Source organism: Petromyzon marinus, chromosome 26 (genome assembly GCF_048934315.1).
Source record: "Petromyzon marinus isolate PM22_M1 ecotype Great Lakes invasive population chromosome 26, UKy_Petmar_22M1.pri1.0, whole genome shotgun sequence".
Lineage (NCBI taxonomy): Eukaryota > Metazoa > Chordata > Hyperoartia > Petromyzontiformes > Petromyzontidae > Petromyzon > Petromyzon marinus.
Genome location: NC_133692.1, coordinates 3,672,159 through 3,696,697, shown reverse-complemented (window position 1 = coordinate 3,696,697; position 24,539 = coordinate 3,672,159). Strand labels below are relative to the sequence as shown.

The 24,539-nt window shown below is 47.3% G+C and overlaps 1 protein-coding gene across 2 annotated transcripts in view; it reads left to right on the top strand.

Annotated features, from left to right (window-relative positions):
• The first annotated feature begins 1,404 nt into the window (after positions 1 to 1,404).
• The window catches only part of SMG1 (SMG1 nonsense mediated mRNA decay associated PI3K related kinase), a 48,693-nt gene continuing 25,558 nt past the window's right edge, over positions 1,405 to 24,539 (top strand). Inside the window, exons 1-31 of one of the 2 annotated variants that reach the window (XM_032961113.2) lie at positions 1,405 to 1,957; positions 3,795 to 3,913; positions 5,002 to 5,160; positions 5,596 to 5,729; positions 5,844 to 5,902; positions 6,006 to 6,219; positions 6,581 to 6,706; positions 7,152 to 7,224; positions 7,728 to 7,825; positions 8,512 to 8,685; positions 9,221 to 9,445; positions 9,941 to 10,042; positions 10,743 to 11,021; positions 11,431 to 11,561; positions 12,320 to 12,481; positions 12,976 to 13,094; positions 13,210 to 13,297; positions 13,939 to 14,040; positions 14,835 to 14,984; positions 15,307 to 15,512; positions 16,904 to 17,103; positions 17,639 to 17,803; positions 18,492 to 18,646; positions 19,124 to 19,266; positions 20,029 to 20,248; positions 21,197 to 21,306; positions 21,827 to 21,980; positions 22,082 to 22,241; positions 22,965 to 23,091; positions 23,351 to 23,638; positions 24,076 to 24,245. In XM_032961113.2, the coding sequence (XP_032817004.1) occupies positions 1,884 to 1,957; positions 3,795 to 3,913; positions 5,002 to 5,160; positions 5,596 to 5,729; positions 5,844 to 5,902; positions 6,006 to 6,219; positions 6,581 to 6,706; positions 7,152 to 7,224; positions 7,728 to 7,825; positions 8,512 to 8,685; positions 9,221 to 9,445; positions 9,941 to 10,042; positions 10,743 to 11,021; positions 11,431 to 11,561; positions 12,320 to 12,481; positions 12,976 to 13,094; positions 13,210 to 13,297; positions 13,939 to 14,040; positions 14,835 to 14,984; positions 15,307 to 15,512; positions 16,904 to 17,103; positions 17,639 to 17,803; positions 18,492 to 18,646; positions 19,124 to 19,266; positions 20,029 to 20,248; positions 21,197 to 21,306; positions 21,827 to 21,980; positions 22,082 to 22,241; positions 22,965 to 23,091; positions 23,351 to 23,638; positions 24,076 to 24,245 (4,686 nt within the window). In that variant the 5' untranslated portion in view covers positions 1,405 to 1,883. The remainder of the gene's footprint in view (positions 1,958 to 3,794; positions 3,914 to 5,001; positions 5,161 to 5,595; positions 5,730 to 5,843; positions 5,903 to 6,005; positions 6,220 to 6,580; positions 6,707 to 7,151; positions 7,225 to 7,727; positions 7,826 to 8,511; positions 8,686 to 9,220; positions 9,446 to 9,940; positions 10,043 to 10,742; positions 11,022 to 11,430; positions 11,562 to 12,319; positions 12,482 to 12,975; positions 13,095 to 13,209; positions 13,298 to 13,938; positions 14,041 to 14,834; positions 14,985 to 15,306; positions 15,513 to 16,903; positions 17,104 to 17,638; positions 17,804 to 18,491; positions 18,647 to 19,123; positions 19,267 to 20,028; positions 20,249 to 21,196; positions 21,307 to 21,826; positions 21,981 to 22,081; positions 22,242 to 22,964; positions 23,092 to 23,350; positions 23,639 to 24,075; positions 24,246 to 24,539) is intronic. The other variant, XM_032961114.2, reaches the window with a different exon arrangement.

The window sequence follows — 24,539 nt, the reverse complement described above, 5'->3', positions numbered from 1 at the left end:
GTTTAAAAAAACGAAACTACGCAAAGTCATTATTCAGCGTTGTGTGCAGTTACGTGATTGGACATGCCACGCATCTATTAAGGTTTAAAGCCACGTTATATTTTGATGAAACATGCCTTTACTAAAGCTATAATTCCTTAATTTGTGGGCTTAATTTCTCAGAGTCGCTGTTAAAAAGACTAAAGTGGTAGGTGATACGTGACCAGGAGTAGCCTTAGCCAGAGCGCGAAAGTATACTGGATGCGGTGTGCCGGGCGCGGAATTTCCAGGACCAAAAAGCTTACGTTGGTATACCGTTTCAACCCATATGGTTTATCCCGTATTCTTGTACAGGGAATTTTTTATAATAAAGAACTGCAGCAGCCAAACCACCGCGTATCAAGCTAGTGCATTATGCGGTATGTTACGATACACTATACACTACATTCCTGTCAACCCCTTATCAGTGCCTATCTTATTCATGGTTCTTTCGGTAAAGTCACGTGACTTTACCGAAAGAACCATGAATATGAATCCCTGCAGTCACGAAAGCTTTAAATGAAAATTTAGTGCCTATCTTATTACACACCAATTCAGAGCGTGTTGGCCACCCCGTGGCCTTATTAATCTCAACATTCAACAAGTCTCATCACAAGGGAGAAACGCAAACAGTTTCAGTTGTATTTATTTGGTATAGCCCTGTGAGCCATTCGGCTCTTGAATCGGGTGCAACCGCAACAACAACAAAAACAAAAACATGAACAAGAAAAACATCTTAAAGTGACTATGCACAAACAGAAAAATCCAGGAAAAAAACAGCAAAAATCTTCCATTAAAAGCACCGTACACCAACGCTGTGTGCAAATTATCCCAGTGGGATGCAAGTCAAACAACAACAGCAACCACAAGACGACTTAGATTAAAGCCATCATTCTAACTCCGTACTACTACAACAACAAGAAATGGCCAAACCGAAAAACCTTTTGGAAATCTTCTTTGGTTCTTTCGGTAAAGTCACGTAGAATGAGAATAAAATAATAAATTGATAAAATAAAATAACACAATAAAATTCTCACGACGTTTCGGCCACAACACAAGTGGCCTTCATCAGTTGAAGGGACGAGACTGTCTGGAGGACAGCGCTGGGGGGCACAAACCGCGTGCGTTGACGGGGCACGCCCCCCCCCCACGGTGTGCCCCCCCCACGGTGTGCCCCCCCCCACGGTGTGCCTCGTCACCCCCACGGTGTGCCCCCCCCACGGTGTGCCCCCCCACGGTGTGCCCCCCCCCCCCCACGGTGTGCCCCCCCCACGGTGTGCCCCCCCACGGTGTGCCCCCCCCCCCCCCCCCCCACGGTGTGCCCCCCCCACGGTGTGCCTCGTCACCCCCCCACGCGTGAAGCTGCCCGCTCGCTGCTCTCCCCTCGTAGACCCTGGGGAGGCGCTCCACGATCGCCTCGGACAAACGCGGCGGGCAGAGAGGGGGGAGGGCAGCCGCGACATTGTCGTGACGCGACATCATAATCAACATCGTCATCGGCAACATCACCACCACCACCACCAACCCACCCACCACCACCATCGTCAACCACCACGACATCACAGATCCTCCATCACGGGCGGAACCACGACGTTTATCGACGGTTCCAAGTCCAGCGGAGACTACGACGACGAGGAGGACGAGGAGCAGAAGGCGACAAAGGGGGAGAGGAGGAAGAGGAGAAGGGTGCGCGCCACCGCGGGTTTCATCTTCCAACTTACCAGTGGCATCGCCCGTAACGAAGGGAAACGAGGAGGAGGAGGTGGTGGTGAGGAAAGAGGAGAGGAACGGGAGGGGGAGAGGAACCGGTGGAGGAGGCCGCCCCTCGGTTGTCGCGCCCCGCGGGACATGCGTGTGCGCGGGTAATGAGCAACAGAGCTGCGAGCATTCGCGGCAGCAAGCGACAGCAGCCGCAGCGCTGGAATGAGTGGGAGCCCAGGTGAGTGTTGGGCGCTTCGTTGTTCCACGTTTCACCGTCTTCGCCTGGCCCGTCCACTTCATTACCCCCCACACCCCAACACCCCGCCACGGAGACGCGACGCGAGCGAGCCCGAAGCCTCGACCTCGCCTGCCGCGCTCGGCCGCGTTGGCTCGGTGACGCGGCTAGGCGAGGCCGTGGCCCGGGCCTGCTCTCTTTGGCGCTATTTAAGAGTCCTATTTTGTGGCTTCTGTAGAGGGCGGTGCTGGGGTTTTTTTTAATTAAATAAAATACATCTTGTCATAGGTAAAGTATTCCGGTATTTTAGTGCGAGAGAACTCCGTGCAATTAGCAGTGTGCGACTAGGAGCTGTTGGCGGGACTTTGCGCAGAAACCGCGTGGGGCTCCGGCTCACGTTAACGAGGCATTGCTTTTATCTTTTTACGTTTAAAAAAAACCAATAACGTGTGCGAGTAATGACGCTGTGAACTCATAATATTGTACGGCCTTTGTGATTCCAATGCTGAACGAAGGTCTCTCCCCACGCCGTGTCGGTGGTAAGGGGTTGTTGATTGCTCATTACTTAACTTTGTTCAGTGGGGGTTTTTGAAGGGGGGGGGGGGGATTCCTAACTCGCCACGTTTCTTTGCCGTGACCGAGATTCGTATTCGAGTTTGCCGGCTTCTTATTAGCGCAGTAGCTAAAAAAACCCACAACATTGTCACCGCTCAGCGAGTCGCGAGACTTTTTTTTCTTCCAAGAGGGTCCTGCTACGTTGGGATGTCATGCGAGAGGATAATCCGTTAAGGTCTGGACACGGATTCATGAACCCACTTGGTGGACACACGGATTCATGAACCCACTTGGTGGACACACGGATTCATGAATCCACTTGGTGGACACACGGATTCATGAACCCACTTGGTGGACACACGGATTCATGAACCCACTTGGTGGACACACGGATTCATGAATCCACTTGGTGGACACACGGATTCATGAATCCACTTGGTGGACACACGGATTCATGAACCCACTTGGTGGACACACGGATTCATGAACCCACTTGGTGGACACACGGATTCATGAACCCACTTGGTGGACCCACGGATTCATGAATCCACTTGGTGAACACACGGATTCATGAATCCACTTGGTGTACTTCCATCTCCTGACCACTGCAACCCAAATGGGGTTGGGAATTTCATATATGATTTGTGATCCATGAACCCTTGCTTTCAAAGTATAGGATCACAACCTTGCGCCACCTTTATTTTCTTAGTACACATACATGTCAACCCCTTACCAGTGCCTAACTTATTACAGACCAATTCAGACCTTATTGGTCACCCCGTCCCCTTATACATCTCAATGTTCATCCTACAAAGTCCCATCAAAAGTGTAGAACCACAAACATAGACAAACCTTTTTTTTACCCGTATTCAAATGGCTGTACGCCGTATGGACCTGAAAAATCTATTTCCCTGTACAAGAATACTGGTAAACCCCTATGGGTGGAAAGGTATGCGTATATGATATTTGTATACTCTTCTTGCCGATGGCAGCAATATGTTCAGGAGCTAAATATCAATGTCGAGGTCTGTTTGCCGCGAGATGGCCTCAGGAGAGAGTTCGTGTATTTTTTTCTATTCCTCTGTATGAAGGAGCACGCAGACTATTGTGGTTTACTATATGGTCCATAGTTTGTGTTGCATGACACCGTATTATGATGACACCATATGCTATGTTCTATGAATGGTGCAGTGTTTGAGTTCATACTTATATTGCGGTAAAATTAACGGCACTTTTCCAGTGTGTGAAGGACTACATTATAACTATAATCGTTGTCTGTGGACAGGGACAGGGAGCGAGGAAGCAGTGGAACTTCTACGCCGCAGTTCTCTGGCGAGTCCCACCAGGCGTGGAAGAAGCATGAGTCCGGCCGAGGCCACTATGAGTCGCGCAGTCACGACAGAGGTGATGTTTCAGCCACACAACGCTCCCAGCGTTGCCTCTCAAGTGATGGGGCCAAGATGTTCCTGTGTTGTACAGGGTGGACAGGGAGACCCTTTTTACCCCTATCCATGGTCCTTTGAGATCTTTGGGACCCTAATTCTTAATTTGGGCTCCTTAGTATATGTGGGCTTTGGGCCCCCATCCATTCCCAGTCACTGTATTTATATGGGATTAATCAGTCTTGTATTCACTATTAATCATGTACATTTGTACATGGTTTATACTTGGCTTGTATTCATTAGTTGCAGTAATACATTTTGAAACCAATTTCAGGAAATACTGGTGTTTCATTTACTTCCCAAATGATCATGCATTTTTTGGAAATCCCCTGGACTTGGGGTCCCTATACAGTCACGTAACTATTTACTACCCTCATAAACCTATAAAACAACTAAACTATTATTGTTCTTTTTTTACCAGGTAAGGCATACTGAGCTATAATAGCACTTTTTTAGGAGCGACCTGGCCACGAATGATAGCTCAACGAAGTGGCTTATGTGGAAATTTATAGCGGCCAAATACACTAAACGCGTGATTCTAAATCAGGTCTGTCCCAATTCTAAAAACTGCCTGCAATCAAGCCATTTAACTCATTGAGGTAGAGGGGATTCCTAACCACCCTGTGTTGTGACTCGTATGCTTTTCTTGAACTTTGTTCAATGATGTATAGTGAGATCATATATAGTGTACAATACATGTTTCAGTTATTTATGAAATGACCATAATATATCGCTTTGGCATTTTTTATTTTTCCTTCCCATTCGTGATGAAGGCGTCGGCATGTTTTTTCTCCTCCAAAAATTGGGCATCAGGAATGTTCGACAAAATGTGACTTAGGGTTTGTGTGGTCAGAAGATATCACAGGCCTAATTCATGTGTTGGTGGAGAAGACGTTTCCACCAAATTGAAACAGGAAGTAATTAAATATTTTCCCACCTAGCAAAGGTGCACACTTCTTTTCTGCAAACACAAGCTCTTCTAAATGCTCTGAAGAGATTTCACGTGTTTTCTTCATGGTTTGTGCGTCCTGTGTTTAACGTGCTGGACAGGAGGGAGGTATGAGGTTAATGGGGGCCCAGGAGAGAGCTCCTACCAGAGGAGGGCGGCGAGGCAAGAGCTGAGGGGTGTGGATGTGAGCGCCGAGGGATCCACAACCGTACAGCATGGCAACCGTGCCTCTGCTTCCAAAGAAATGAGGAAACCACTAGGTGAGATGGCTGGGCCTCTGACATCACGGTGTGGTCCGCGCACCAGTGGGCTCCAACTTTTTGTGCAACACACGACACAGACTAATCATCCGGCTCCTATATTACAATATAATTATATTATAATAATTATCAGAAATACCATGTTACAGAATTTTCAGGGTCTGTATAATTATATAAACACTGTCTACTTCAAAAACAAGCATCACCTGTTTTTGTATAACTGTCTGCATACCACTGCCAACATTCGCTTAATGTTTTATTAGAATAGATGCACTCGGTTGCATGTTAATGTTTTATTATAGTAAGAATATACTTGGGGTTGAGTTGTTTTGCATCTGATGCAGTTGTACAAGGAAATAAACTGTCATGAGAGTGCAGTATAGAAAATTCGTGGGCCATTAATTAATTTGTGCTTTTTATACTGCGTGGCCTCAGAGCGTCAGTCCTACTCTGAGGACTCTCGATTGTCTCATCTCCTGCGGAGGGTGTCTCGGGAAGATGACAGGGAACGTCGTCTCAACACAGCCCGGCAGCTGAGAGAATTCATCCAGCAGCCAGACAATAGGCTGGTGAGTCATAAACCCGTCTGTGTGTTGGAAGTGGCTCAGTCTCAATGAAGTGCCATTCGTAAAGCCAACAAATACCTCCATAGTTTACATGATGAATTGTCTGTTTTATTTCAGGTTCTTTTTAAACAGCTGGACAATGTTTTGGCAGTCCTTGAGGATGTCGTTAATGAGAGGTATGTACTGGAGCTCGAGTCACTGTCACAATTTAGTGACCTTTGATCATCAGTAGTTGGCCAGGTGCTGAGTAGTCCCAATCTTTCCCCTTGACCCTTGCAGCAGTAAACTGCTGCTGGAATTGCGCCAAGAAGCAGCTGCCTGCCTAGGGCTGCTCTGCTGCACCCTGGGCTACGATGCTGAGAAGGTCTTTACATGGATCTTTGGCAAGTTTGACTTGTCCAGCAAAGACGATGTGAAAATGCTCTACCTGTGCGCTGTGCACCGGGGCCTGGAGGCTGCCGGGGACAGCAAGACTTTCACCAGCGTCATGCCGGTCAGTGTCCTTCCCCTACTTTGGTGGCATATAGCCTCATTGTATTTAATATATTGATTCATCAATGTCACTTTACACATGAGTTAATAGCCATTTAAATATAAGTTAATTTCATATTTTAATAGCATGTTTTCTATCACAAAGGAAACGAAGTTATCGATGCGTTGGTCGACATTTATGAAGTTATTTATTTCCAGTATATATCCGTGTGATTTCTATTTAACATATTATTAATTGTGCAAGTTCACCGAATTTTTAACTTTATACCTTGTATATTTGTTTTGAAATGTGTATAAATGTTTAATAACAGTTGCATCAAAATAATTTCCCTTGGTGTACCTTGTGTGATTTGTGTTTTCAGTCTGTAATGAGCAGCTTACAGTCCATCCTGGAGAATGTGGACCCCCCTGATTTGCTCTGCCACTGCGTGCATTGCATCCTCCTGCTGGCACGCAGCTACCCACACGTCTTCAGCACTAATTTCAGGGTGCGTTCTCTTATCCCCTGTGCCTTCAGGATGAATACACAATCAATTATTCAGCACCCCCTCCATTATCCTCAGCTAGATGCCTTCACCTCCCTCTTTTCCCTCCACTGGCTTCCAGTCACAAGCGGTGTCAGATACAAAATCAAATACCTGTACCACCACGCCTCTTTCGGTCATCTGTTGGATATTTCTTCAATCCTGTCACCCTACACTACAACTCAGGGTAGAGCTCTCTGTGGCGTGACTCACGTCCTCTCTGTGTACCATGAACCAGGACCGTCACTCAATAGCAGCCCCCACCGTCTTGAACGCCGTCCCGTCTGCTCGTTGCCATCATCGAACCACGTCCTTGGATGACCTCAATATACATCATCATAGTCACCCCAGCATGGTGTTGGTCCTTACCTGTTTTGTTGTTTTTCGCTTTCCTCTGCTGCACTTTTAGGACACGGTGGATATTTTGGTGGGATGGCACATAGACCACACGCAGACCAGCAGCCTCACACAGAAGGTTTCTGGTAAGAGTGACTTTAAGACTAATCTATTAAGCATGTAATTTTTTTCAATTTGTATCTTCGATTTGTTTAGTTTTGGTTTTCATTATACCTATGACCAAATCACCCCGAATGTGATCAAATCAGATCTCATCAGATCTTTTATTAAAAGCACGGCTAAGTCCACATTGTGCTTGGGTGGGTGGCCATCGTGCACTGATAAGTTGTCATAGGGATGTGTGGCTATATGGCAGGCAATGAAGTGCATTAAAATCCATTGTTGTACTGTCATTCTATACTCCCACACCTATGCTCCTCGCCTTCAACCTGCAGTGACTAGCGTGGTGAAGTATGGTCAAATAACCCCCACGACCCACGCGGCGTAGGGAGGCCCTCATCCAACAGTGGATTGATAAAAGGGCTGGACATGTACACGATGTGTCTCTGAAACAAGAGGTTTCTATGTTTAAATTAAGTGCTTCGTGACCACCGTGTGTGTGTGGCTAATGTCTGTGTTGTGCTGTCAGGCTGGCTGCAGTGTCTGGAACAGTTCTGGGTGGCCGACCTTGCCTTTTCCATCACCCTCCTTGGGCAGTTCCTCGAGGACATGGAGGCCTATGCAGAGGTAGACGATCAAAAGTCTTGGGTGATGGTGGCATTCGTAACGTTGGTTTATTGTTCACACTGACTGCTGTTCACTAGAGTCCAAGTTTAACATTTTCTATAAATGATGAGAAAACCCCTCGCAACAGGCAGATATGTGCAGGCTGTAAATACGTATAATTAATGGCCACATTGTTCAGCTTCCAGGATGGTGGCTTAGACAAGGCTGAGATCATTGTACGTGTAATGTGGTGGTCACTTCATATGCAGGAATGGCATGGTGGGAGTGGTTGGTGCCTTCCTGCTGTTTGGAGCACCCCTTTGTCATGTCAACAAGATGCAAACCTGGCGACCTGAGTTCGATTAACGACCACGGCGAACATTAGTGGGCAAATTATGTTTGAACCCGTTCTGGGTACACCCGTTCACCAACCTGCACTTTCCAGCATAGTGTAATATGGCCAAACAACCCCCACATGGTGTGAGTAGGCCTTCATCCAACAGTGCATTGGCAGAGGGCTGTACATTATTAATAATGTAACATTGCCATACGCAAGAATATACATTATTAATAAGGTGTTCATATAATTAATATGAATCACTCTCTCCTGTGGCAGGCCACTTATTTACGTGCATTGGTCATTAATAATACAGTGTTGCATTGCTTCAATGGGGCGTACTAATTTTAGAAATGTATTCTGGTGTCAGGATTTGAGGCATGTTGTGAGCGGGGACTCTGTGGACGAGGAGGTTCCTCCGCCGTCTGTGTCACTGCCTAAACTGGCAGCGCTGCTCCGAGTGTTCAGCACCGTGGTGCGCAGCATTGGGGAGCGATTCAACCCCATCAAGGGCCCTCCCATCACAGAGGCCTACGTCACAGAGGTGCGTCAACAGCGATAATTTCTTTGCTTTGGTGTTTATAACTGTCTATTAATATTTAAAATTCGTTTTATCCCAGTTGTGGTATCGTCGTGTAATGAGATAATCCATTCGGATTTCTCTCAGAGCTGTGCAACCATTTGTCGGAGGACAGCCCACAGAATTGGATATTACAGTGCGACCTCTGAGAACCCCTAAGTAACCTCTGGTCCACACAGCATTTTCTCCCAGCTCTGCCACTGAAAATAATGTTCGTTGCATGGTAGTCAAACCAATGTTTTTAATTATCAGTTCTGGCATTTAATCAACTTAACTGCTTGACCATATTAATATAATTTTTTTGTGCGGTGCGGTAAAGAACTCCGTTTAGTCATTAGTCATATTCGGCTTCCTGGATTTAAATCCAGGCCACCTGAGGTCTTTCCGATCTTCCAAGTCGGTATTTTCACCGTTTAACGAGCCCCCCCCCCTCTTTTTCTTTTACCCAAGCGGTTTCCTTTTTCCCTGCCCCCTCTCTCCACCCTTGGCCACGCTGCAGATCCTGCAGCGCGTGGTGATATGCGTGAGCGTGGCAAAGCAGGCCTACTTCTCGGAGGCGGTGATGACAGCGGGGAATGAGTGCGTGTGCGTGCTGCTCGGCAGCCTGGAACCCGAGCTTGCGTGCACGGTGGAGGGCCCCGTGGAGTTCGGCCTGAGCCAGCTGGAGCAGCCTGACACCTACGCTATTGGATACACCGTGTCCATCCTCAACCTCATAGCCCTAGTGAGGGAGAAAGCCCCCCCCCCCCATGCCACACAGCGGCAGGAGCGTCATCGCTCGTGTTATATTTTTTCTTTGTTATCGATAATCTCTTACTCTTCCATCTAAATCGCAATTTGATGCTAAACTGTCGATGCTGTATGATAAACTTCACTTGCAATAATCACCCTCATTCCATTTTAATGTTTATACTACTTAATTTTAGTCGGAGCAGGTTTTTAAAAGTAATGTCCAAGCTATATTTAATTGCAGGAAATGTATTCTAATTTATGTTGATATATGTTCATGCAGTGTTTGCGATTTGTTTTTTCAGTAACGCTAGTTCACAAGAGCACTTGTCTTTTTATTCTGCTTGAATGTCTTGTAATGTCGGAATGTTTCGTGAATATGTACAACATTCTGAAGCAAACTTTAAGTGTAGTAGATAACCATTCATCGGTAAAGTCTAATATATTTACCGAGCAGCAATCCCAATGCTTTTTCTCTTTTCCTGTGTAGATCGTGGAACAGTTTGGTAGTAAGCTTCCGTCTTCGTTTGTGGAGAAACTGTTTTCTCGTGACTCAAATCTGCTTAAGCTACGACTGCACAGAGACAACCAGGTAACGTTAACAGCAGAGCTGCTGCAATCACGGATGAGTGTTATGTTCAGAGCACACGACTTGCTTAGGAAACACTCGGGAGTGTTATGTTCAAAGCACACGACTTGCTTGGGAAGCACTCGGGAGTGTTATATTCAAGTTTCAATTCTATCTTGTTTTACTAGGCGAGAACTCAAGAGATCAGGATAGTCTCATTTTGCAAGAGTGATCTGCGTCACCAAATTGACTAGAGCAAAACCAACAAATATTGTAGTAGGATACATTTTGTGCCACATACTTATCTGCCTTTTGTTTTATAATGCTGATAAGAAGGTGCATTAAAATTTGCTTGAAAACATTTATTTGTTTTGCCATTGATACCTGCAAGAAGGCAGGTGGTCCACAAGTCTTAATTACTGTGTACTTATTGTCTTGTTGAACAATGTAACTATACAGTTTTTAATATATTCTTCAACTCGTAATACATTAATACAATTGTGCGTGTAAGAATTGTTTATTTTCAATTAGTTTATGTAACGGGTTCATGTGAACCATACAGCCTTGTAGAGGTGCTATATTCACTAGAATGTAAAAAAAAATGAATGTTGAATTTTTTCCAATGAACAATAGTGACAGTTTCTTCAAGAATGATATCCCTTGAGGGCCAGAAAGAGCACAAGGAGTCATGTCGCTTTGTTGCTGGTCCTGCTGCTGCTGCCAGGTGGTGAAGGCAGCCCTCTCCGTATACCAATCCGTGCTTGGCCTCAAGAACATCCCCGTGCTGGAGAGCGCCTACCGGCTGATCCTGGGCGAGGTGGCGTGCGCCGTCAACAGCCTGCTGGCATCACTTGGGGCGGACGACACAGAACCCGTTTGCGTCGACCTCCTCCACCCCTCGTTCGCTGGCACTCTGCTCAGTGCCGACATGGCGGAGGCAGCGCTGGTCTTCAACCTGTGTGCTCTCACCACCATCGGCAATGCCAAAAATTCCATCATTGGCGTGAGTCCTATTGCCGCCTTTGTGACCCGTTCGCTTTTTATTGAGATCGTCGCCAGTGACTGTGCCCTTACTGTTCGGATGCTACTCTTGGAATCGGTTAACGAAGCTAAAGAATGAGGGGTCGGATGTGGTGGGGAAGGCTTCAGGGGACTAGGGTCTTCGAACTATTTATTGTGCGTGTTCCATATCCTGAAAATTAGAACATTTTGGGTTGGTCAGTGTGCAACGAACACTGTTCGTGGGCATACCCTGTGAGGTTTCGGAAATAATTTCTTTGTGTCACGACACCAATGGTACTGTTGGAATATAATTGCAAATTAAGCAAAACAACATTGTGCGCAACTGAACTGGTAAGTGCATAGCGGCAGTTGGTGTGCTCACCTCGGTCATGTCTTGCGTCTTTTTTCAGATGTGGGCACTGTCTCCGACCGTGTTTGCGCTGCTGAGCGAGAACCTGACGGTCGTGCATTTGAACATCGCGCTGAACTTCCCCGCGGTGCAGTACGCTGTACTCTACACGCTGTACTCCCACTGCACCCGGTGAGCTCTCCCTGCTTCTCACCATGCCAATATTGTCTGTTAACTGCTTGCCTGCGTGTTGACCGCCCTCTGTGTGTGTTAATTGGACAAATCCACCGCAAACAAACTTAAGCGTCTTGAAGGCACGGCACACTCAGAAAATGCTTTCAACACATGGATATAAATTTTCTGCTTCTATCTACCCCTTGGTCTTCACAACCTTGGGGCTAAATGTTTTCCTGCTCTCATTTCCTCGGTTCGTTGCTGTGTCTCAAGTTGATTTTCTGTTTTACGCTTCCATCCCTGCTTTGTTTCCATTTCTTGGTCCATTCTTTGATGTTGCTTGCCCAGCTGATACACGGTCTGTCATGTCCTCTTGAGCCTTTAAATATGATTTGTCAATACAGTTTTCTGTATGTGCAGACCCGATTTGCCAGTGGCTTGTTATTGTAAAGCGGTAATGCATGTGTATGTGTTTCTGGGCGGAGCGGTTGTGTAGTGGTTAGCGCACTACGCTACGGACTCGGTGACCCGAGTTCGATTCCCATTCACGACCAATATTTGAACCGGTGCTGGGCCTCCTCTAGGTCGACTCAGCCTTAAATGAGTACCTGATATGGTGTGTGAATATCAGCATTGGGGACACAAAGGCAGCCGGTCAAGGTGTTGGCCACCCACCCCTCGTGTGCCGTGCCGGCCCTGATAGGTGCTTTCTAACAACAATACTTGTCCCACACAATCGTGAAGGCTATACGGAGAATCTTTGTCTTTGTTTTCAGCCACGAGCACTTCATCTCGAGCAGCCTCAGCTCACTGTCGCCGTCCCTCTTTGACGGCGCCGTCATCAGCACGGTGACCATGGCAACTAAGAGGCACTTCAGCACCATTATCAACCTGCTGGGGTCCCTGCTGTGCAGCGACAAGCTGGCCCCCGACAGCAGGTCCACATGCGAGCGAGCCACGACACGTTGCTTCCTCCTGAACTCGCGGGCACCGTTGGGGAGTGCGTTTGGTTTTTAACGCTTTCCAACTCAGGTTGAAAGCGTTAATGCATCAGCTCTATTCGTCTGTCTAGTGGCGGGGGGGGGGGTTCACGGTAATTCTCGTAAAGGTGCTCCAATATAATAAAGATTTGAATGTAATGTTGTGGTTTTTATTTGGATCGAAGGGCTGCCGAAAACTTGGTGATAAAATCTTGCGTTAATGGATAATCCCTTTTGGCCATGGCCATGATTTTACACGCTTTACCATGACAGCGTTAAATGTGCTCCTCCTAAGGTTACGTTTCTGCCAATGAAATCATTTTGAGGAAAAACTCGCATTGGTAAGTGTTATAGAATCCATGCGAATACAGTTTATTTGAATTTTTTCAGGAGGTGTACAGTGTGTCTGTGCATTCACCGCCTCAATTATGTTTTATTCTCGTGTTGTGCAGGCAGATGCTGTTGACCTGGGCCCAAGAGATTGCAGTGCTCATGAAAAAGTCCGATACTTACAGCCCCTTGTTCTCCTGCTCGGCTTTCCACACTTTTGTCAAAGGACTTCTAATCACTGGTAATTGCCTCAATGGGTTCCTGACAACTTGTATTCGTGCATGTAAAGGGAAGGCAGCATGCCTGAATAATTGTCCTTTGTATGAAGAGCATTTATTTCTATTTTTTTTTAACAGCGATGCACGAGGAGCCATCGTTTTGCTTGCAGAGCTGCAGCAGCCTTCAGATCCTCGCCTCATCCCTTCCCCATGACAAAATGCAACGGTGAGAATTGGCGACATTGGAACACGGGGGTGGCTGGGTGATGTTAGATGTCAAGTGCCACAGAGCTGGCGTTGCTGACATCCTATGATTGAATCCAGGTTTCGGCCAACCTGTAATTAAACCCGATGTTTCAAGTGTAGGGCATTCTCAGCCCGCTCATGAATGACGACGCATAAAAAAATATCCATCGCATTAAATGTGGTTATGCAGGAATAATTGCAGCTTTGAGAATTAAATACTAAGGTTTAACTCTCGTTTCCAAAAAGCATACCTTCTGTGGCAGTGCTGGTGGGAACTAGTTGTGTGCCCCCCTTCCCTAACATATCAAACTGGGGCTGCTTAAGAGATCTCAGAAATTGTTCCCTGGTATCTGCTTCCATGGGGCCATTCTCAAACTTGAAAGTTGTCACTTCTCTGTGAGAGTTCCAGGTTGATTATTTGTTTCGTGACTTGGCACAGATTGTATCATCGGGATGAAATGGGGCAAAATGATGAAAACGATATCTCGACACACTTGTTTTGTCACCTGTGCAAAATAGGTTACTGTAATTCCACTCGCTGATGAGGGTGCCGCTTGGTATGTGGTTAATGCGCTGTTGTTTGCTGTTGCCTTCTCCTTGCTGGGCGACTCCCACCTGCAGGTGTGCCGGGGTTTGTCAGGTGCAGCTCTTCCACACAGCCGGCCGTGTCAAGCAGGCCTTTGGGAAACTTCTCAAAGCTCTCCCTATCGACATCGTGCTTTGGTGAGAGAAGGGGGTGTCTATGATCAATCCTGAGATAAAAAACAAGGGATGGCAATACCCGATCATCAGGTCTATCGCTCAGTGGAGAATTTGTATATGTTCAGCCCTTTTCCCCATCTACTACTGGACGAGGGCCTTCCTATGCAGGTCGAGGTTATTTGGCCCCTCCTGGATGTTTATGCGAGTGTAAACGTGTGCTCATTTACATTTTTTATTAGAATCAGAATCTTTATCCTGCAGGAATGCGATTAGCTGTGTATGAAGCTCTTTTTCACAGATGCTCAGTGTGGGGCGGGTGAGCAATTTACAACAACAAAAAGTACAGGAAACGAATAGATAGCTATATGTAATACTCTAAATATTCATACTTCACTGCACTGGTCAGTGTGGGTTGGCAAATGCAGGGAGCTTAGACATTGGAGCAAAGCCTAGTCCAAGAAGTGATTTTTCTGGACTGCCTCTGCATCCAAGCACTATCCCGGCACAGATCTGCTTTACATCTGGTATCTGATGAGATCGGGTGCATTTCAGGAAATTTGGTCATCGGCAGAGAAGCAGTAGTTCTAACTTATTCTCAAATGTGTCCTTGAAAAGGAATATTACGGGAGGAGGACATGAGTAAGACAATGACGTAAGTCAGATATGTTTGGCCAGTGAACCTTTGGGAGCATAAACAGCATGTTCAACAGATACAATTTACAATTATGCTTTCCATAAGATTTTTACTTTTTGCAACTTTTAAATACGGGTTTGTGAGCGGATCGTGGCATGCGCCGTGGGTTGTCTGGGCGCAGCATCAACGACGGCGGCTGCAGGGGTGAGGTGCAGAGCGTGTCCCTCGGGCTGCGCACACACATGGCTCGCCCCGCCAGCGGCACCTTCCACCCGCACGACTTCTCCGACATCCTCGCCTTCATCCTCTACGGCACGCTCAACCGCTCCGGGTGCGTCCTCACGAAGCGGCTACCAAGCCTCCTGTCACTCGCCACGAACGCCGTAGACGTCCACCACTTCTGGGCTGTGCGCGCTGCAGCCCCACGGGGCCAAATGCGGCTCGCCAACACGTTTGATCCAGCTTGCGGCATAACTCCAAACTTACTTAAACTTCAGCACAGTTCTTATATAAGCAACATAGATTTACATTACACACACTTGGGATATAAGTACACCTGAACTTACTCTCAAGCTGTGTGCTCATATCCAGCTTGTACTGTTTCTCAATCTTTCCCACGTTTCTTCCCCTTGCGCTTGGACTGTCGGCTACAGGAAGGACCCGTGGCTCGAGCGGTTGTATCACAGCTGCCAGCGGCAGGACAAGGTTGAGGCGCGTGCCAGCGTGACGCAGCAGCGGCTGCTGCGCTGCGAGGCGGCACTGTGGCTGTGGGCTGTGTGGGAGGCGGCGCAGTTCACCGTTCTCTCCAAGCTGCGCACACCTCTTGGACGCGCGCAGGACACGTTCCAGACCATCGAAGGTCAGCGCGCGTTCCACAAATGGTCTCGTGGCGCATCACCGGGTTCTTTTTCAATAGTTTCAAAAGTGTTTCGTTTAACCAGGTGGAAACTCGAGGGGCCAGGAAAGTATCTTGAAAACTCATTTATTTAGTAATGTTTTTTGTGTGTTTAGTTTGTTGTCCTTCCCCCGCACCTCTGATTAGCGCGGTTAGTGACGTACGGTGCGAAAGAAGTTCAATATACATCTTTTGCAAGAGTGACCTGGGGCATTGGTCTGCCAGTAGGGGGTGATGATTGCTTTGTATAGTGCCAATTGATAATTTTCTGGGTAATTTTGGAATATGGCAAATTTGGACCCTGATGGCAGCAGACAATGGCCTTCTCTTTCGCATGACTTCAAACTATCTTTAACATCCACCATGACGCAAACTATTTATTATTATGGTTATTACACCCACAGTATTAATCAGGGCGGTCGCTGGATTCCACCCGTGAATTTCTGCAACAAGCTGTTAAAAGGCTGCTGCTAGCTCACGTTACTGCCCTGATTATATTGATTATTACTTATAGTACACTTGTATTTCAGTGTGCTTTTCATTTACTGCAGACCTCAGTCGTTTTTTTTCTTTCCGCTGGTATATTTTTTATGCTTTCCACCTCAACATATTTATGCACCATCCCTGTCCATCTGTCAGGAAAGTGGAGTCACGATAACTTGTAAAGATGATCCACCATGAATTAAAATTTTGTATGAAGTTTTGTTGTAAGGGAATTGCCCTATGCAAATCCGATGAAATTGACGAGAGGGTTGTCCAAAACGTGGCAATGAGAACCAGCTCTAAGAGGTTTATACTTGGCGGCCAAGGCGATGGCGTCATTATGCATACCGTAATCGCGCAGTTCTTGACGAGTCATCTTGCAACATCACACACGCAAGTCTTGAGGTCTCTACTTAAGTTTTTAGGTTTGTTTCGACTATGTATGTTGAACTTCTTTCTCACTGCACATAGCCAATCCGTGCTAATTGGAGATGAAAAGTTGAACATTATCAACACTTCCAAAATATATCTTGCTCCCCTTCTTGATTTTATTACCCACTGTCCCAGTCAAATCAACCCAGCACATTTATAATCGATACCATTGCTACCTTCACCAACACCTTGGTCAGCATAATAATCGTCAATATCACTACCATCATCATCATCATCAACCTCACGACTATAATCGTCATTGATCACCTTGACTGTAAGATAGCCAGTGCATCACTGTACATACTATAATTCCCACCATTACCACTTTGATCAGCACAATCGTCGTCGTAATTGTTTCTGTGCGCCGTCTGTGTTATGCGGTAGCGTTTAGACGTTCTGTAATCCCACATTGTTAACGATGAACCGTGGGGGGGCTGCAGGAGCTGTGCGGAGCCTCGCCGGAGTGGCGCTGAACCCCGAGGGCAACGGGGGCGGCTCGTGGACGCACGCCGAGGCCGACGAAGGCCACAGCAACTCGCAGCTTCGGCTCACGTTGCTGCTGCACTACCTTGAGGCGCTGGAGAAGTTGATGTACAACGCCTACGAGGGCTGCGCATCCGCCCTCATGCCCCCGCCTAAGGTAACACTTGCATTCTGTGTGCAGCATAGAAACCTGTGATCGAGCGATCCACCGGTTACCCATTTACTCCGCTAATTGGACAATGGGAAAATAGGTGGCGGAAAAATAAATCTCGCTCCACGTGTGTGATGGGCTGGGATTTGTGACATCACTGGTATCGTGGTTTTAGTTGATAAGCAGGGTTGAGAATGGATAGTCCTTGAATGGGGCGACCACCATGCACAATGGTGGTTGTGGAGGCTACATTGTGAGCAGCAGAGAGCAGTGGAACACATCTGTTGTGGTACTCTACCTCTATGCTCCCACTTCTATGATGCCCACTTTCACCATCGAGTACTTGCCAGCACGGTGAAGTATGGTCATATATCCACCATGTCCCACACGGCATGGGAAAGCGGTAGCATGTTTTACGTACAGTTTTATCAACAATCTGGTCTTTTGCTTTAAGCTTTTGAGCTGCAGCTCTACGGAAAGGCATGCTTTACGCTGGGCCACACATTTCACCATGTTGGACACTTCTGCCGCGTGCGTGCAGGCCATCCGGACGTTCTTCTTCACGAACCGGCAGACGTGCCAGGACTGGCTGACGCGGATCCGGCTGGCGGCAATGCGCGTGGGGCTGCTGGCGGGACAGCCGGCCGTCACGGTGCGGCATGGCTACCACCTGCTGGCTGAGATGAAGGCCGGCGGCACCACACAGGTGCGGCGACACCGGGGGCATGAGGGAACTTTTACGCTACTCCGTAGTTGGCCACGTGTTAGCGCTTGGTAAGCGATCTCCCTATGTGAGTCTTGATAACAGTGAAACTCATTTGTTAACTAACTTCCCCTCCTCGATGTTTATGCGAGTGTAAACGTGTGTGCTCATTTACATTTGAAATTAGAATCAGAATCTTTATCCTGCAGGAATGCGATTAGCTATGTATGAAGCTCTTTTTCACAGATGCTCAGTGTGAGGTTGGGTGAGCAAGTTACAACAACAAACAATACAGGAAACCAATAGATAACTATATTTAATACTGAAAATATTCATATTTTAAATAAGTGTACTTGGGCCAGACATGTCATGAAAAGGAATAATGGCGAGTGATCCAGACTAACGACAGTGGCAGATAAAGGAGAGCTCTTGCCCGGGCGGTCGTTCACCACAGAGATGGAGCGATAAAAACGGATCGTGTGATTCTTGCACCGCCGGCGCACGAGGCCTGGCGATGGCTTGGAGAGACCCTAATCCAGCAGTAGATAGATTATGGCTGGAGATGATGGTGATGAAGTAAATATTTAACTTGAGGACAGGGTTCGTGTCATGGTTGTAAGTGACAAGTTATGCTAATGCTGAGCTGCTGTGTGTGTACATCGTCGTGGCTCTGGTTGTGTGACGTTCGCAGGGAGGCGAGTTTGAGTCGGCGGTGATGATGGTTGTGGAAGCCCTGCGGGACCTGCGTTGCCCTGACGCTATCACGGGAATGGCGGTGTGGTGCGCTGGCCTCGCTGCTAAGAACCTACAGTGGATCGGCACGGTGGCGCTGCATGCAGAGGGCCGGTGAGGATTCCACCACCCCCACGCTGGGCCTGACACTTATACTCCATGGTTCTGATGGCTGGCGAGGACGGCGCAGCTCCCATCCAGCGCCTTTTGAGTCAAATGGCCCTGAGAAGGGGCCGTTTTGGCATAGCTGTCACTGCATCGCGCGCTTTCAGATGTGCTTCTGTGGCCGTCTGGAACGCTCTTCCTTCCGATAATAGGAAGCTACTGGAGCTATGCACTTTTAAATCTAGATTGAAAACTAATTTATTTACAACTGCTTTTTGTGTTTAGTTGGTTGTCCTTCCCCCGCACTTCCGATTAACACAGTTGGCTACATACGGTATGAAATAAGTTTTACATAAATATAAGTGGAAATTCAAAGAAAGCCTGGCGTGTGATTACAGAAACACTGAGCAGACCTGTGCAAGAGAGACTGATTTTGTCAATTGAAAAGTAAGTATAAGAATAATGCTATATAATGTGTGTGTTCAGCTTTGAGAAGGCAGCAATGGACTACCAGGAACAGGTGTGCCTGCTGACCGGGGTGGACTGCAGCATCCGGGGCCTGGACAAGGCTCTGCTGCGGCTGGCCAATCCAAGCACCAGCACGACAAGCCCTAAGCACACGACCAATGGTATTTCAGCACTAACAAATTAACGCTGTGCAGTCATTACACGTGTACACGCGCATATATTACACGTATATATGTTAACTCTCGATTTTGCGTGAGTGGATTGTATGGGTTGCGGATTAACCGTGCTTGTGAAAAATGAACAAATTATGATTACATATGCGCTGCTTTAAGTATAAGCTGTTCCCCACTTATCGAGGGTCTGTGATTCAGTGCCCACGTGACCGCAAACATGCTTTTGAATCGTAAGTAAACGGATCACTTTAAGTAACAATAAAAAGAGACCTCACATTTTACATCTTCACCCCATTTTGCGTAGGAAAACAAAAACTTATAGCCTGATTTACATTTGTGTGCATTATCTGTTGTTTGGGCCACTTCCCACATTATCCTTGATAATCAAGAGTTGACTGGACTTGTAAGTAGGGGCCATGAAACTTAGTGGCCATAGGGAGTGTAAACAGATCAAGTTAAGCAACAAATATTAAGATAAAGGCTATGCTGCGGCTGGCCAATCCAAGCACCAGCACGACAAGCCCTAAGCACAAGTCATAAGGCTCACCGTTTTTACACTTACTCCTCTATCATACATACTCATCTATCATACGTATTTTATGTTTAGTTTGTCGTCCTTCCCCCGCACCTCCGATTAGCACAGTTGGATACGTACGGTGCAAAAGAAGTTCAACATACATATCAACTTGGTAATCGAAACGCCAAAGAGAATTCGTTTAAGCCTTCACTGTGTGGCTGCTGCTGCTCTAGGCATGCGCATTGCCGTTTCAGGCGAAGGCAAGAAGACCGTGCTGACTAAACCGAGCGAGCCGCCGTGGGAGATGGTCGGGTACCTGGCCAGCAGGACGGCCGAGTGCTACATGGCGCTGTCCGACTGGCAGGCCGTGCAGGAGTGGCAAACCAGCGCGGCCGCTCTCAAGCCCAGCACCGCAGCTGCCCTGGCCCTCAAAGTGGACATGAACTACATTCGGTACAACGCCATCTTTTTAGTGTGGGGAAAACTGGTGAAGAGTGGGGGGGGGGGGGGGTGCGTCAGTTTGCCGGACGATGGATGGTGCTGTTATAGCCGATGCGGTAATTCCTCGTTTAACGCGGTAGACGCGTTCCTGAAAAGTGCCGTGTGAAGCGAAAATGGGTTAAGCGAGGGAATTAAGATATAAACATTCCGGTGCATAAATAAATACTATGCAAAATTTCATCACATTTGGATTATAAAATCAATCTTCAGTTCATCCAATTGCGGGACAAAGAACTGAGATGAGGGTATGCTGCGTATTATGTAATTTCACGCGGATACCAAAAATTCCCACACTGTTTTGATGCACAGCTCAAGAAAGTAGTTGGTCATTGACCGCTCATCGCGTTCCCGGTTGTGGCAAAGTGTTCCCTAATAGCAAAAAAAGTGTTATAGCGATAACGCCGTGGTGTGAAAATGTGCTGAGCGAGAACTTGCCGTATATCGTGTCCCCAAGCTGAGAATGTAAGCGGATATTTTTTGTTCTACATATCATGAAAAAATTTGTAACAATTCATAATAATTTTGATTTAAAGCTTTCGTGACTGCAGTAATTCATATTCTTAGTTTTTTCGGTAAAGTCACGTTGAAGAGAAACAACAAAATAACAAATATATATAAACCGACACACCTGATGATGACCGTTTGAGTTATGGTCGAAACGTCGTGAGAATTTTTTATTGTTTTATATATATTTGTTATTTTGTTGTTTCTCTTCAACGTGACTTTACCGAAAAAACTAAGAATATAATTCATAATAATGTTTTTTTGGTTATAATCGCGTAGGTATAAATGTGTCCTAACCCTCCACCACCGGACAGCCCAGTGCAGTTTGTCACGTAAAGAAACGTAGGTTAGCGCTTTTAGTTATTTTAGAACTTGCGGTTGTGTATGACCGCACAGTGCCCTGAGCCGTTTTGAAGACGGGGACTTCACCGGATGTCGGGAGCAACTGGATCTTCTGCCCGGAGAAGGACTAAGCATCACGCCCAAGACCGTCAAGGAAAAGATGGGTACGGCACATTTGGTGTCCTTCCCCCGCACCTCCGATTAGCACGGTTGGCTACGTATGGTGTGAAAGAAGTTCAACATGCATATACACATCATGAAAGCATTCAAATGGCACCACTGAATTTATACAAATCAGGGTAGTGCCAGATGAGTTTTAGAAAAATCTATAAAAGTTAAGTGTGTGATGGGGAGGTGGGTGGCTCTGAGTGCAGAGTTTGCATCGCTGAGAACCTGGGCTCGATTGCAGCCCGTGGTTAAACCTGGTTTTCTGGTCACCAATAACTGCAAAAAGAACAACAAGTTAAATGTGATTTTTTTGGTCTTAATTGGTCTAAATTCCAGCTGTGAAAATATCGGTTTCACTCATGTGAAAATGTGGAAAACATAACTTTGTGATGTCTGCTTTTGTGGACCATTATCTAACGCACGAGAGATCCTAACGAATACTTTGACATGTAGTAAACAGCACACTGTGGACAAAAATAGAGGAAAATTTCCTCAAAATGTCACGTGCGTGCACAGACTTTAAGAAGTTGCTGCCAAGCGTGTTGAGTCCGGACCCGACGGAGCTGCACAAGGCGGTGGAGACGCAGCTGATGCGCGCGGCCACGTGCTTCGTGGGTGCGGCGCGGTCCGATGGCGCGGAGCAGGAGGGCCACCTCGCGGCTGTCACAGAGTGAGTCTGCGACGCAACACTCGATGGGTGGGCCCACGCGGAGCGCGATCCATGCCGTGGAACGCCGCGCCGTAAACACTGCCGCGTCTCTGCCGCCGCAGGCAAGTGTCCAAGTACCTCAAGCAGACGGCCAAGCTCACGGTGACGCCGCTGCGACTGTCGTTGCTGAGCCTGCGCCCCTGGCTGCCGGCGCTCTCCACGCTGCAGCTCTACTCCACCAGCAGCCTGCAGAACACTATCGCCAATCAGATGAGCACCAAGGTGGGGTGTCCACTTTGAAACTTTTTACAATTGAAACTCAACTGTAAATTATTTTTTTATTTTACCAGGTAAGGCCCACTGAGCTATTTGGTTCTTCAGAAGTGACTCTGGCCAAAAATGATGGCTCAACGAAGTGACTTCATCATCGTGTGGAAATGCATAGCAGCCAAATACTCTAAATGCACGTTTCTAAATGTGGAAGGGAAAAAACCGGAGGACCCAGATAAAAGTCCATACGACCATGGGGAGTACATGCAAACTCCAAATATACCGGTGTCAGGGTTGGGATAAAACCCACGTCCTGTATACCAGTCGAGGTAGTCAACATGTCGCCACTGTAAATGATTACACGCAAAATGTGGAATACCTTGCAATGCTCAGTTGACTCTTCACTGGCCTGTTTTACTTTCATTGCGTCTCGTTTACTCTGCTTTATACCCAGCTGTTCGTTTGTGCAACGTTGTAACTAGTTTAACTCGGGGCCTATTTTCATTGTTCGTGACAACCAACATTTATCAGTGTTAAATCTACAAATGGTCAGCAATGTAGGAATTATAACTATAGCAGCACTGTGTCCAAATTTGTAGCTCTTTTGTAACTGTTGCTCTGCACACTATAACACTATGCCCGATACATGACAGATGGTGAGTGTTAACATGTCCTTACAATAGCCCTGGTATAACTGTGGCGTGTGGCCACGCGTGGCCGTGTGCGCCTGTGCAGGAGTGCCTGGTGCCTGTGACCGAGCGCGTGCGCAAGTCCTGCAAGCAGCAGGATGTGCGGCCGTGGCTGCAGGCCCTGCGTTACGCTTCCTTTCAGCAGGCACTGGCGCCCAACCTCGCACTCACAGGTCAGACGGAGCTCCGCGTCCCTGTTGCTAACGGCTCGGCGTGGCACGATGTCGCATCGTGATTGGCTGCCTGCAGCTGTTAATGGAGTAACAGAAGGGTGAAATGTGGAAGCTTGGGTGCTTTCCGGATGATTTTCATGGTGAATTACTAGGAACTCTTAAAACAATGGTGGTCGCCCTCATACGTGTAACTGTTGCTCTGTACCCAGGGTGTAGTTAAGGAGAGGGTGATCGTCGTTCTATTCTACTCGCTCCGCAGGCCCCACCATCCCGGTGGACCTCCACGTCACAGAGCTGCGTCTCACCGCCGCTAAGTTCGCGCGCAAGCGCGGCAACGTGGCGCTGGCGACGCGGCTGCTGACCCAGGCTGCCGGATCGTCAAGTAACACCGCGGGGAAGGGTGCTGGTGTGGCCGGAGAGGTCATCGCCGGCACTCAGGACCTGGCCGATCTCCTGTCCGGACTCACTTTGAAGCAGGATCACGGGGGCATGGAGAAATGGGTGGCCGAGCTGGACATTGAGAAGGCCAAACTCCTGTACTGCATGGGTCAGTTTCGGCAACTTCTTAAAGCGTAAAGTCGCCAAACGAGCCTCAATAACTTGCCAGGTGTTGCTAGCTAGACCCAAACCTTTAAAAAGTGTAAATATACCATTTACCAAGTGTTACACATAAACTGGAAGCACTCTTAATATATTCCGGTAATCTGTTCTAATTCTGCATTGTGTTCTCATTACAGAAAATTTCTCTTTGTCGCTAATCGCTTTGACAAAAATGTTGCTGCTTGGGGAAACCCACAAGTTGCTCAATCCTGGCGACCAAATGGCTTAGGTTAACAACACTGGCACGGGTGTGTGTCCTATGACGTAGCTCCCTCGCGGTTAGTTTTTTGTGAATGTCGCGATCATTTCAGAGCTTTTTACTCGGTCTACTTGCTTAAAGGGAAGGCGCTGAGTGCTCGCTGTGGCTCCGCATGTGCTGTGCAGGCCAAACGACTCGCGCCATGGAAATGCTGAGCTTGTGCGCGCTGTCGCACTGCTCCGGGCCTGCGAGCCAGGCCTGCGCCCGCTCCCTGCTCACCCTCACCAAGTGGCTCTACGGCGACTGGAAAGAGGCCTCGGTCCACCTGCGCCAGGTCTTCAGGGCTCAGCTGGAGGTGCCCTCACCATATATAATATACCTCTTTATTTAAGTCGTTCCTCTTGGCATAATATTGTTGTAAAATGCTTAAAATTTTAATTTGTAACTATCGCAGCCAAGCAGTTCACCTTATATATATATTTACTGTGAACTTCTTTCTCACCATACGTAGCCAACCGTGCTAATCGGAGGTGCGTAAGACGGACAACAAACTAAACACAAAGTAATATAAACACAGAGTAGTCAGAAATTATTTAAGTTGCTTCATTAGGCCTCTCTTTATGCTCGAAGGGAACACCTTTTGTATGTA